We start from the raw sequence: 14,201 nt of genomic DNA on the forward strand, positions 1-14,201 counted from the left end.
ACACAAAGGTGTCAAAAGTATTTTTGATCATTAAGAGCAGGTTTTAGTAATTCAGAGAAAAAATAAAATGAACAGAATCTGAACTATAGAGACTGTTTTGCTGGTTTAAAATAGGCAAAATTTTAAAAGGTGTGAAAGCAATTAGGCAAAGTAAAGAAAATGACTTTCAACAAGGAAAAGATAATTTTAAAAATAGGAAATATGACTATTTCTCCATTTTATCATGTGCCTCCCAAACTACCAATGCACCACTGTTACAACCAAAAGGGAAAGGATGCTAATGAAAATCTTACATAGCCACAGGGTCATCTACAACACTGGGTCAGTCCAGATCACATGCATTTGGTGAGTAACACAACAAACTTTCATCCAAAGGAAACTTACTTTCAAACTATGCCAGAAAAACTAAAAATAATAATTAAATTTTGTAAATTCATTCCTACATAAAATACTGGCTTAGCCAGTCTTTCCCCATTATAAAGAACTGAATTGTAACTGAATTGTAAACTGCAAATCAAGGAAAGGTTACTTTTATAGGTTTGTCTAAGCCCCCAGAGATTTACATAACCTCACCTCAAGTTACCTTCCCAGATAGCTCCCCCCACAACACACACAGATTTTTAGCTAAATTACTCCTTTTTGCCTGGTTTTCCATCTTAGAATTTCTCTGAATGTCTTCATTAAAAAAGGAAGTCAAAGCACCCTCACCCAATTAGCATAAATTGTCATCAGATGTCACTGAACATAGATATTAAACCCATCCAAATGAAAAAAAGAAAAGAATTTAACAAGTAAAGGGTGATAATTAAAGAGCAACTTAGTTCTAATTTTTCTTAAGCGACACAGTCAAAACAATCGTAGCTGCTTTTTATCCATCTTTTCCATTCTGAGCAAATCCCCAAACTTCTTACCCTAATTTTCAAAGTGGTATTACTTTCTCAGATAGATATCGCAATGAAATTTCAGAGAATTATGCTTGCAGTTCCAAAGAAATAAGCTTTCAAAAGAGCAGATGCTCATGGCTCTTTCCAACTACCTTGTTCTATCCAAAGATGCAGTGCCTCCTCTGGTCTGCTGGAAATGACCGGAAGATTAATTACCAAGGTAGAGACAATGCCACCACCACAGACTGGCCTAGTTCCTGGTTCCAGACCTTATACCAGATAAATATCAAACTGTGTTTAGATGCTGTCAAGTCATAGGGGGCTTGGAAGCATAAGGCCTATATTTTCTTCGTAATCTAAGGCAGGGAATATTTGCTCATCATGTCAGCACAAGAAAATACTACATCATAACTAAGAAAAAGCTCAAAGTTATACAATCACATAATTTAAAACATTTCCTTATTTCTTTTAACTATTAAGGAGAAGGAAACTGGGCAAAGAAAAGCTGCCCGATACACATTTACCAGAATTCTGGATCCGCCATGTTTTTATAAACTGCGTGTCAGGAGGTATGGATTCCCCTTCTCCTATGGTGACATCTTCAACAAAGGACATAGAGGGCACACTGATGTTGGGGCTCTCAAAGTCATAATAGGCGCCGATTGCTGCTTGCAGGTTCCTACAAATGAAGAGAAACGGCAACAAACTTCAATACTGAACAGAGGACATTATATTAAGATATCATCAAACCAAAGGAAGACGCCAGTTTCTCAGGGTTTGTCAAAGAATCTCAGGCTCCTCATGTTTAAATTTTCAGATCTGTTGATTCTGGCTGAGGAACAAAAGGAAACACTACCAGAACCAACAACCCAGGCATTATTTTCTACCCAATGTTGCCACATAAAAAGTAACATATGAGTACCGTCTACATCAATATGAGGAAATCTTCTCACACACTAGGATAGCAAGTATGGGTAAGGGAGTCAATTAAGAGAAATCTCTGTAACTGTGGCCGTGGAATTCAAAGAAGCTCGACAGCTAAACAATGAAGCATGGAACTGTAAAGCAAAGGGAACCCTCTTGTGAAAAAGGAGAAGAGTTTAATATTGAATATATAAGAATGATTTTCTCTGAAACAGAACAAATGTACGTTGATGTTACAAGATGTCAATATCAGAGTGATATCTGGACAAAAATACAACTAGGGCAAACAATGGACAGCAGTGTAAAGTATATATTAATAATCTTCCATCAATGGGGGCGAAAAAGGAAGTATGTTAAGTGAAAGCACCTAGACAAAAAGTACTACACACTGTTTGAATTCATCTATACAAAATATAAATACAAATAAATTATAGGGACAGAAATAGATTAGCCGTTATATGTGGCAGGAGAAGAACAGAAATAGTTGACTACTAAGGGTGTGGGTTTTTTTGCCTTATGTTTTTTTTCCTCCTTCTTTTCTCTTTTTTTGTGGAGTAATGAAAATGCTCTAATACTGACTGAAGTGATGAATACACAACTTTGTGATTATACCAAATGCCACTGATAGTACACTTTAGGTGGATTATATGGTTTATGAACACGTTTCAACAGAATTGATTGAAAAAATTACAAAGATTTGAGAAAGTAATACATGCATGGAGTTCAAAGTTTCAAATAGAGAAAATAAACTACTTTACCTCCTGTTCCATCAAAACACACACGAAGAGTAACTATATTACTTTCTTATATATCCTTCCAGAACTTCCTTATGCCCAGTCAAACAAATATAACTTGATGACACGTAGGTCTCTGTAACACAGTTTAGACCTGCTGGTCTGGACAAGCCTATCCCTTATTGGTCAGAATCTGATTCAGCACCTTTAACTTTTCAGGGTTTCTCTGTCCAGTAACAGGCAGAATCCGCAGAGAAGACATGACAATTGGTAGCATATTATACACTGCCTTTTGCTTTATTCCCTTAAGTCTGCATCATGAAGACAATTCGGTATCAGTATGTAAAGTTTCCTCGTTTTTTTACAGCTGTACCCACTATATAGATGCATCATTATTTATTTAGCCAGTCCAGTTTTGAGTATGTTTCCAATCCTTTACTCTTCCATAAATAATCTGAAGAATACATCATTTTGAACATATACAAGTGGATCCATGGGATAAATTCCTCGAAGTGATATTGCTGGTCAGAGGCTATATATGCATTTGTGGTTTTAAGAGAATGTACAAACTGCCTTCAAGTTGTGCACTTAATTCTTCCACCAAGAATGTATAAAAATCCCTTTTTCCCCTCTTGCTCTTCAACAGCATTTCTGTTTTGGATTTTTGCCATTGACAGGTAAAAAATATCTCAGTGAGGTCTTTATATGCTTTTCTCTTATTATGAGAGAAGTTGAGTATCTTTTTACATGTTCAAGCACCATTTATAGTATCTATTTTGGATGTACCATTTTGTAAATGTTGATGTTCTTTTAAATTACTCACAAACCCAGAGTCCCCGATTGAAGAGAATCACAGGATTGACAGTTTGGTACATCAGTGCCAGAAACCAAAGGCCATTAAGGGGTTTAAGTAAGCTGTGTTCATTACAGAGATCAAAGAAACTACTGGTAATTTACATTAACTGCTTCTCTTCTGGTCTTAATCAAATCAGTGGTATCATTCCCAGTACCCAGCGAAGAGAACAACCCAAACTGCACTTTTCTAAATATACTCCAACCATAAGCCAATGGCTCCAGTGGATTGTTTTAAATTATGCATAAACATAGCATAAAGCAAGCACTGACAGCACAAAACACTACCCAACTGCTCCACAGACATGCTATTAATGCAAACACTTTTCTGCTGGGGACCTGCCTGCTCCTCCAGGTGCTTGCAGATGCCGGAAAGCAATGCTATATTTAGAGCAGTCACTTCAGGTCAAGTTTCATGCAATGGTGGCCTGTCGCATTAGTCAGTAATGACTGGAATTACAACACTACCAACTGCCTGCTTGTCGTGTGTGCGAACTAAACTTTACAAGTTGCAGAGCTGGGTCAGGGGCCAAAGTATGCCTGTTTACTTGACTGTTCAACAGAAAGATGTGGACTTTAGCCTTCCCAGCAATTTCCTATCTAGCTACCAGTGACCCACAGTGGATGATACGTGTGGCTTGTCCAACCTGGGGAGGGCCAGTCCTTACTGTCTATATAAACAGGCTTAGCAGCACATCTGGAATCAGCCTCCGACTTCAGGGATAGCCTAGCTGGTATTTTTATTCTTTTTAAAACATTTTTAAAAGCCTGTATGCCCAGCTTTTTGTAAAGAAAAGTTTTCTTCCACAGGTGTCCAGCAAGTAGCCTGCTGAATTGTTTTCTGTTCAGTAGGCTGTAAAACATGCTTGAAAGAGAAGGAAATATTTGTGGATTCAGGGCAAATGCCAAGTCTCATCCCCAGTCTGTGTCATATTTCACCACTTAATTCTAACATTAGGACAAGACTTCAAAAGCACTGCAGTAGCACCAATAACAAGTAAAAAGCCAAGCCACCTTAGTCAGGCAGATCCCTACCCCTTTTGTTAGCAGGAACTAGCCAGCATACAAACCAGAGCCTCCAAATAACAGAATTTCACATCCTAAGCCATCCCAAAGCCAAAGCCAACAAAAACGCCTATTTATACCTGTATTCTACAGGTTATTCAGCTAGAGAAAGGTTAAGAAACATTTTTAAAGTCCAAACTGAAACTGAAAGTAGTGAACTGGCCTCGTGGCAGAAAGCAAGAGTGGAGGATGACAAAGCAAACTGATTTCTTAAGTACAAGTTGGAAAGTGGACTTTAACCTAGCGGTGCCCTAACCCTTCGGACAGGTACAGAGCTCTGAACATGGACACACAGCTCCCGGGTACTCGGACCATTTAGATTCCTGGCACACTGGACTGAGCAACAGCAAGAATAGACCAATTCAGTGTCAGAACAAGTAGACATGATATCACATATTCCCGTTCAAAACAACACACTCAGCTATTATTAGCCAACAAGAAATTCTACATGAAATCGAGCTGGCTGAGGTGATGGGAAAGGGAGAACACTGACCCAGTATTCAGTCCAGCCTGAAAGTTTAAACTTCCAGGTTCCTTCTGTGTTTTTTTCACTCAAAAAAAAATTTTTTAATCTGATCTCAGAAGGATAAAAGCACCCTGAAGAACAAAGCGAGACAGTGTAAGAGTGAAAAAAAAAGCACAGGCTTTATTTGGAGCTGGACTTTATTTGGAGTGAGTGCCTACTCTTCACTGCTGGGCTTTGAGCTCATGGCTGAGATTCTATGTCAGTTTGCTTATCCACTAAACTGGGTTAATACCACCTACCTCAATAAGGTTGGCTGAAAACTAACTGTGGCAATACGTATAAAAGTCCAAGGTTGGCAGGAATTGAAAATATCCAACAAACATTTAATTAATAAGCATATATCCCTGTGCTAAGGCTCTTGTCCAGGGGCGAGGCTAGAGCAGACAGCAGAACAGCAAGGTCCCACCCTTACAAAGCTTACCGTCAGACTGAAGTGAACAGCAGACACTCAAACAAGGGCAGCCCTAGCTGCCTCTCACACAAGAGCTATCAACCCAAGGTAACTATGCCTATTCGGGGTGAAAAAATGGACCTGCTGCACAATACAGTTTCAACTGTACTGATAGTCAGGTTAACCAGACTTGGAGAAGAATTTTGTGTCACTGATATGTGCTCCCTGATTTAAATTCAATTTGTAACTCAGAAGCACCATCATTCAACCCTTACATTGTATAGATTAGGCCACTGAAGCCATGACAGGACAGTAACTTGGCAGTCAATTATTAGATCAAAACTTTGAACATACCCACAATTTTCCAATTATCTAAAAACATTCTGAACACCAGATATTTTTAAGTACTTATTAATTGCCATCATAGGGAATTCAATAAATGAATTAGATGTAACCCTCTCAAGCTGAATTCTTGATAGTAACTGAGGATTTCCCTTGTACATATTTACAAACGTAACATTTATTTTTATAATTTGAATACATACCTAATTCAGTTGATTACTACTTTTATGAACAAAAACTATACTGATTATACACCCAGGAACATCACCCAAAATTATAATGGTAGAAAACAGTGAAGAAAATTAGAAAAATAAAATGAAAAAAAAAAAAAAAGAATGCCAGGAGTCTAAGTAGTCCCTCAGATTCTCAGGGAAATAAGATATATTCTTTTTCCATTCTTTGAACAAATGAGAAACTCAAAATATTTACGAAAAGAGAAAATTATTTTGTTAGAATAAAAATTATAATAGGAAACCAGAAAAATTAACCAATCCGTTAGGCATGAGCAACTGCACCTTAGGGTTTCAGGTGATATTTCTTCTGAACCATAAGGAGTTTCACTCACCTACGGGAGGGCAATGATGTTGCTACCAAGGCCACCAGCCCTCCAGGAACCAGGGAGATCTTAATCTCTCTGAAAGACCAAAAAAAAATAGTAATCTGACTGGAACAGGACCAGCCAAATAGACATCACTTCTTACTAGGGCATTCCAAGGAAGATCATGGGGGAAGAAAGGCGGCCAGAGGGAGGTATCTGTGACTGCCATGCATTTCAAGGCCTAGGAAGAAACTGAGAATGTCATTAAAAGATTAGGATGGCTGCAGGCAGGGAATGCAAGCTGGGGCTAAAGAAGACTGTTAATTTTTTCATGGACTTAATATATGAAGACAGCAAGAAAAAAAAAAAAGGAATTTGTGGTAGATTTCATTAAGGGGAGTGACAAAGTTCCTAAGAAAATTAACCCAATTCTTAAAGCCATAGCAAGTCCAAAATGGTTTCTTCTCTCTCCTTTTCCTGGTTATTTATTGATCCTTTTATTACTTCTTAGAACTGACCCTTCTAACTATCATTGGTAGCTATACCTTTTACCAAGTAGAAAGTAAAAATAGCACTGTCACTATTCTAGATTTAAAGAGACATTCCACAGAAGAATTGAGAAAGCTTTTAATCCAGAATTTTCTATCCATCCCTGAGGGAGAGAACTCTAAACTGGAAAAATAAGCAAGCTAAGGGACCTGACTCAGTCCTAGCTATTCCTCAGAGCAAACCAACACTAAAAAAACTTCAGTTATAGTATTTTTAAAGTTCATTATTATCAAACAGAATGTCCCAATATGAACTGCACAAGCAGTAACCTAAAGTTTTAAGGGAGTCTATCTCCCCCACAGAAAATGGTATAAGAAATGGTATATACTGTGCATTCTTTCTGCTTATATCCTCAGGACTGAGAACAGTGCCTAACACATACAGGGTGCTCAATAAATTTTGTTCAATGAATAAACTAGTGCCAATAGTTAATATTTTTCCTATCTTTTTATCTTTTCCTCTCAACATTGTATATTGAGACTATATGGCACAGAGGGAACAACAAAAAATACATAATTTAGCCCAGATATTACTGAATAATGAAAATTTATATCTGGATCAATAAAGACCAAACTAAGGAAAGCATGGTGATCACCAAGAGACCTTCAGCTGGTGGGCTGGGGATTCCATGACAGTAAGTCTCATAGCTGGAGGTGGCAAAATGAGGTGACCCCAGAGTTGACTGAGTAAAGGGAGAGGGGAATTAGGAACAGGAACTGAGAGCTCTTCTCATAGTATCTGGTCTATAAACTACACATATAAGAGTTTTTGAAAGTCATGATTCTCCTAACAGAAATAGAAGACCACTGCAAACATAAAATAAAACATACACAGAAAGAAATCTAAAGGTATTTTGAGTCCTTGGTTCCAGTTTTCCTGAAGCCCAAATACATTTCTGTACTTATGTTCTGTGTAACATAACATCTTTAAAATAAACTCTCCTTTTAGCATTATCTCATTTGGAGTTGGTTACTTGCAACACATAATGAATGGGTCCTAATTAATTCAAAACTGCATGATATCTTCCAGGGATAAAGTATGGATGCCTGGCACAAAAGCAGTAAAAGAGGTAGAAAAGGAGCTGGAAAGGTAAGTTAAAACTTAATTCAGGGAAACGGACTTTGGCCCAGTGGTTAGGGCGTCCGTCTACCACATGGGAGGTCCGCGGTTCAAGCCCCGGGCCTCCTTGACCCGTGTGGAGCTGGCCCACGCGCAGTGCTGATGCGCGCAAGGAGTGCCCTGCCACGCAGGGGAGCCCCATGCGCAAGGAGTGCACCCCGCAAGGATAGCCACCCAGCGCGAAAGAAAGTGCAGCCTGCCTAAGAATGGCGCAGCCTACACAGAGAGGTGACACAACAAGATGACACAACAAAAAGAAACACAGATTCCCAGTGGCACTGATAAGAATAGAAGCGGCACAGAAGAGCACACAGCGAATGGACAGAGAGAGCAGACAACTAAGGGGATAGGGAGAGAAAGAAATAAAAAATAAATCTTAAAAAAAAAAAATTCACCCATTTCAAAGTGTGGAAGGGGGAGGGAATGGGGCATATGGGAATCCCTTATTTTTTTTTATGTAACATTTATGTAATCTAAAGCTTCTTTAAAAATATTTATTTTTAGGGAAACGGACTTGGCCCAGTGGTTAGGGCGTCCGTCTACCACATGGGAGGTCCGCAGTTCAAACCCCGGGCCTCCTTGACCCATGTGCAGCTGGCCCATGCGCAGTGCTGATGCGCGCAAGGAGTGCCCTGCCACGCAGGGGTGTCCCCCACGTAGGGGAGCCCCACGCGCAAGGAGTACGCCCCGTAAGGAGAGCCGCCCAGCGCCAAAGAAAGTGCAGCCTGCCCAGGAATGGCGCCGCCCACACTTTCCGTGCCACTGACGACAACAGAAGCGGACAAAAAAACAAGACGCAGCAAATAGACACAGAGAACAGACAACCGGGGGAGGGGGGGGATTAAATAAATAAATAAATCTAAAATAAATAAATAAAAATAAAATAAAAATATTTATTTTTAAATTCACTTATTTCAACTGTACAATTCAACGATTTTAGAAGAGTTACTGAACTGTACAATTATCAAGTATTAGAACGTTTTCCTCATTCCAATAAGACCCCTCATGCTGACAGTCTTCCCAATCAAGGCGTCACAGTGAAGCCTTCCAGGGATCCCACCCCTATGGAAGGGCTGAACCACCAGCAGAAGTTGCAGAAATATCTTTCTCAAAGCTCCAGAGACAGTTAAAGGATTAGGATAACAAGACAAGGGCCAAATCAAGAAAAGACAACTTACAAACGGCAGGAGAACCATTTTTACTGGCCTGTCCTACATCCCCACGGGGGCTCAACACATTGCTGGTGCTCTCTCCCAGCACAGGACCCTGGTACCGGTTCTGGAGGGAGAAGAGTGACCCTCATGCACGTACTTGGTGCATGGACGTCTACGCCAACCTGTCTCGCAGCAGACTGAAGGGCTGGACCAGGACACTCACCGCACACTTGTCTCAGAACCCGCCCACAAACAGAGGCGACTCACAGCACCCTCCTACAGAACGTAGTAGAACAGTCAAGTTGCAGCCGCAAAGGAATGGGCAGACTGCTGGGCAAGGGCCTGCTGGCTGGCTGGACATCAGCGTGGTGCCTGGGACCAAGAGGAAGCAGCCTCCTGGGGAGAAGGGGACACACGATCTGTGTACACAGGGGAATTCATAGGGTCACAAGCCCAGGACAAGACAGATGCCCAGAAAAGGAAAAGGAGTTCCAATACTTTTGCCTCAGGCCATCTCTAAACTCACTGTATGGATAAATTCTGAGGGAGAACATTCCCACAGGCCAATCTGCAAAACCTGGAAAAGGTGTGGATTTTCTTCTTTTTTTGTGTGTGAGCCCCTGGCATTCAAGGAAATCTATGTCCTAATATTAGGTGTATACAACACTAAAGAACAGTGTCCCCACTGTCTATAAATTCCAGAGATAATACATTAAAACATCAAAATACCCAGGTGCAACAGATACACAGACATAGGAAATAATGGTTCATGCAAATTTTAGTATAAAGCACTAAAAACAACAAAGAGGACCAGAGCTGGGACATACCAGACAAAGACCTTGAAAACTATCCTAAATATACTCAACGAGCTAAAGGAAAACATGGAAAAGGAATTAAAGATAATCAGGAATGACACATTTCAAGTGCTGAAAGCAAAACTACCAACCAAGAATTCTGTATCTGGCAAAAAACTGTCTTTCAAAGATGAGGGAGAAATTAAGACACTCCCAGATAAAATCTGAGGGAGTTCATGACCAGTGACTAGACAGACCCTACAACAGAAGCCAAGGAAAATTCTGCGGGTTGAAAAAAAGGACAAATATAATAAAAGATCAAAGCTGCATGAAAAAATAAAGATCTCCAGTAAGGGTAAATAAAGAGGCAAATATAAATGCCAGTAGTATGTAGCTTGGTGTAGCAGTTTGACATGGTCATGAATTCCAAAAATAGACACTGGATTATGTTTGTAATCTGGTCCATACCTGGGCATGATTAAGTTATGATTAGGGTTTTGACTGGGCCACATCATTAGGGGGTTGAGTCCCCACCCCTTGGTGGGTGGGGATTCACAGATAAAAGGCAAAGGACAGAGCAGAAGGTTTCTGATGTTGGAGTTTTGATGTTGGAGTTTGATGCTGAAGCCTTAAGCTGGAGCCCCAGGGAGTCAGCACACAGAGGAAAGAGAAGCAAGACCAGAGAGGACCTGAGCCAGGAGAAGCACACAGGGGAATAGAGATGGCTCCTTAGACAAGGCAGAAACCCCAGGGAGAGACACAGAACCGTTCCCCTGATAGTCTACAGCTGGCCTTGTGGAGAAAACAGAGGGGCTGAGCCCAGAGGAACCCAGGAAGCCTGAGCCCTCGCAGACATCGGAAGCCATCTTGCTCCAACAGGTGGAAATAGACTTTGGTGAGGGAAGTAACTTACACATTATGGCCTGGTATCTGTAAGCTCCTAACCCAAATAAATACCCTTTATAAAAGCCAGCAGGCTTCCAGTTTTGCATAGTTTGTGTACACTATTGAAATTAAGACGGGGTATTAATCAGCCAGAGGGGTCTGATGCAAAGTACCAGAAATCTTTAAATATAAAGGGTATTTACTTGGGGAAAAAGCTTACACTTACAAGGCTCTGAAGAGTCTAACTCAAGGATGCTTTCTCACCAAAGTCAGCTGCCACATTTTGAACCAAGATGTTGTGATCTCTGCGGGGTCTCTCCCTCCTTCTTCCTCTGAAGGCTCTGTGGGCCCAGCTGCTTCCGCTCTCAGCCGTAGGCTGGCCTAGGGCTCATCTCTCAGAGGTTCCTATATATCAGTCTGGCATGGGGCTCCTTTCTTTCCAGGCCTTATCAGCCGCTCGGTGGCTCTGTTCTATCAGGTGAATGGCTCATCTCTCCCCAGGGTTCCAGGATCAAAACAGACAAAGTTCTCTCCTCTTTCATGTCTATGGAGCGCTATCTCTTCCAGGTGTGTCTTCTTGAGTGAGTGCTAATTTATATTAGCTCAAAAAGGGGTCAGAGACTTAACCTGAGTCAGCCTTACTGACACGGTCAAATCAAAGGCCCTGAACTGATTTAATTAAGTAAACTTAAAACTTCTGAATTTAACCCAATCAAAGTGTCCCAGAGGAACACACTAATTTACAAACATAATCCATCTTTGTTGGAATTCATAAATAATATCAAACTAGTGCAGTTGGTATCAAAGCAAACTAGATTATTGTTATAGATGCAGGATGTTAAATTTAAGTCCTATGGTAACACAAAGAAAATACTGGAGAATATGCAAGCTCATAAAATAGAAATTAGAAGGCAGGCTGCCAAGGAAGGGGGTCAGGGAAAACGGTAAGTTAATGCAAAATACTTACAGGGTTCTATTTGGGGTGATGAGAAAATTTTAGTAATGGAAGATGGTGAGGATACCACGACACAGTGAATATGATTAATCCCAATGAACTGTGTGCTTGGGAATAGTTGAGACAGGAAAGTTTATTTGTGTATGTATTTGCACAGTTAGATAGATAGGAAGGTAGACAGATAGACAGAACAACTAAAGAGACAATGACAGACAACTAAAGGCAATATATGATCCAGGACAGGATCTAACTTGGGAAGAGAGAGGGTTCAAAAGAACATTATTGGGACATATGAAAAAACTGGAATATAGACTAAACTTCATATCAAAGGCAAATTTCTTGAACCTGATAATGGCATTTAATATGGTTTTGTAAGTGAATATCCTTGTTCTTAGGAAATGTACATGGCAGTACTGACTACTCAAAGTACACGATATATACAGCCTACACTTAAGTGTTTCAGAAAATATATTGATAAATAGACAGATACATGGACTGACAGACTTAGGGCTACAGGGATGGGATGGTATGACATATGGGGCAAAATGTTAGAATTGGTGTATCTGGGTTTCTGGGGGGATAGGAGTATGTTGGCATTTTCTGTGGGTATGTATCATTTTTGTGACTGTCCTTGTAAGTCTGAAAAGTATTTCAAAATTAAGAGTTTACAATAAAAAATAAATAATACCAATCTTTGACCTGAAAAAAAGTTGGGAGAGAAAAAAAGGAGAAATACATAATTCCAAATCAAGCATTATTTATTAAATTTAAAAAAATGTCATGCTTCCTGCTCATTTATATTCAATTGCCATTCTCAACCCAAGCCCCAGGCAACCAGTAATCTACTTTCTTTTCCTAAAGATTTGCCTATTTTAGTCATTTCATATAAATGGAATAATATGGTTTTGCATGTGTCTGACTTGTTCCACTTACCATAATATTTTCTGAAGTTCATGTTGTACTATGCATTAGTACTTCACTCCTTCTCATTGCCGAGAAATAGTCCATTGTTTGGGTATACCCACTTTGCTTACCCGTTTGCCATTTGATGGATATTTCCCCCTCCATTCTGGGCAATTATGAATAATACCATTACAAACATTCACAGCAACAAAACATTTCTAAGCATGGTGGTGACGTGATTAAGTCTGTTTGTTAAGAAGATAAACTCTGGAAGATATGCAGAAAATAATTTGAAGGAGGAAGACATAAAGCAAGAAGACCAGTTAGGATACTTTCTTTGTTCAAGTATGAAGAAAGGCTTGAATTAAGACAACAGCAGGGAAAGCAGATATGGTTCAAGTGATAGAGCTTCTGCCTACCATATGGGAGGACCCGGGTTCGATCCCTAGGGTCTCCTGGTGAAAAGGAAGAAGAGAAGGCATGCCCGTGCAGTGAGCCAGTGCCCGCATGAGTGCCCATGTGGTGAGCTAGTACCCCACACAAGTGAGCCATGCAGCAAGATGATGATGCATCAAAGAGAGACAAGGGCAGAGTCAAGGTGAAGCGCAGCAGAAACCAGGAACTGAGGTGGCCCAATTGACAGGGAACCTCTCTTCCCATCAGAGGTCCCCAGGACCAAATCCCGGTGAATCCTAGAGGACAGAAAATGAGAAGACAACACAGACAGCAAAAATAGCAGGGCAGGAGGAAGGGAAGGGGGAAAATAAATAAATAAATAAATAAATCTTAAAAAAAAAAAAAAAGAAAAAGACAATAGCCATATGGATGATGGCAAAAATATTTGGCAAACAAAACTGATAAAATTAAGGGACAGGGAGTCGGACTTGGCCCAGTGGTTAGGGCGTCCGTCTACCACATGGGAGGTCCGTGGTTCAAACCCCGGGCCTCCTTGACCCGTGTGGAGCTGGTCCATGTGCAGTGCTGATGCGCGCAAGGAGTGCCGTGCCGCGCAGGGGTGTCCCCGTGTAAGGGAGCCCCCGTGCAAGTAATGTGCTCCGTAAGGAGAGCTGCCCAGCACGAAAGAAAGTGCAGCCTGCCAGGGAATGGTGCTGCCCACATGGAGAGCTGACACAACAAGATGACGCAACAGAAAGAAACACAGATTCCCGTGCCACTGACAACAACAGAAGCGGATAAAGACGACAACGCAGCAAATAGACACAGAGAAGAGACAACCGGGATGGGGGTGGGGGAGTAGAGGAGAAAAATAAATAAATCTTAAAAAAAAAAAATTAAGGGACAACCAGATAAGCAAATAAGACAGAATTTGAGTACAGCACTGAGTATAGCTATATTTGAGTAAGAAGGCAACAAGAAACGCCATTTTATAAGGGGGAAAAGAAAACCTAAAAGGGAAAAGCTTTGGAGAGCAGAAAAAGACTGTATGCCAGGCACTGAGCTAAGTGTGGGTGCTTGAAACACCCTAGGATTTTGCTGGGGTTATTTGTTCTGTTTTGTTTGTCTGGAACTTCCCGGTCATGAGTGTCAGGAATCCTGCCCACCACGCGCACCCCCATGATCATCAA

At 40.7% G+C, this 14,201-nt stretch overlaps 1 protein-coding gene across 4 annotated transcripts in view; it reads right to left on the reverse strand.

Moving 5' to 3' along the window:
• Positions 1-14,201, reverse strand: part of ILRUN (inflammation and lipid regulator with UBA-like and NBR1-like domains) — a 109,052-nt gene that overhangs the window by 45,995 nt on the left and 48,856 nt on the right. For all 4 annotated transcript variants that reach the window (XM_004462009.5, XM_023589811.2, XM_071218419.1 and 1 more), the window contains exon 2: positions 1,409-1,563. In XM_004462009.5, the coding sequence (XP_004462066.1) occupies positions 1,409-1,563 (155 nt within the window). The remainder of the gene's footprint in view (positions 1-1,408; positions 1,564-14,201) is intronic.

The sequence above is a fragment of the Dasypus novemcinctus genome, chromosome 11 (assembly GCF_030445035.2).
Source record: "Dasypus novemcinctus isolate mDasNov1 chromosome 11, mDasNov1.1.hap2, whole genome shotgun sequence".
In the NCBI taxonomy this organism is placed as follows: domain Eukaryota; kingdom Metazoa; phylum Chordata; class Mammalia; order Cingulata; family Dasypodidae; genus Dasypus; species Dasypus novemcinctus.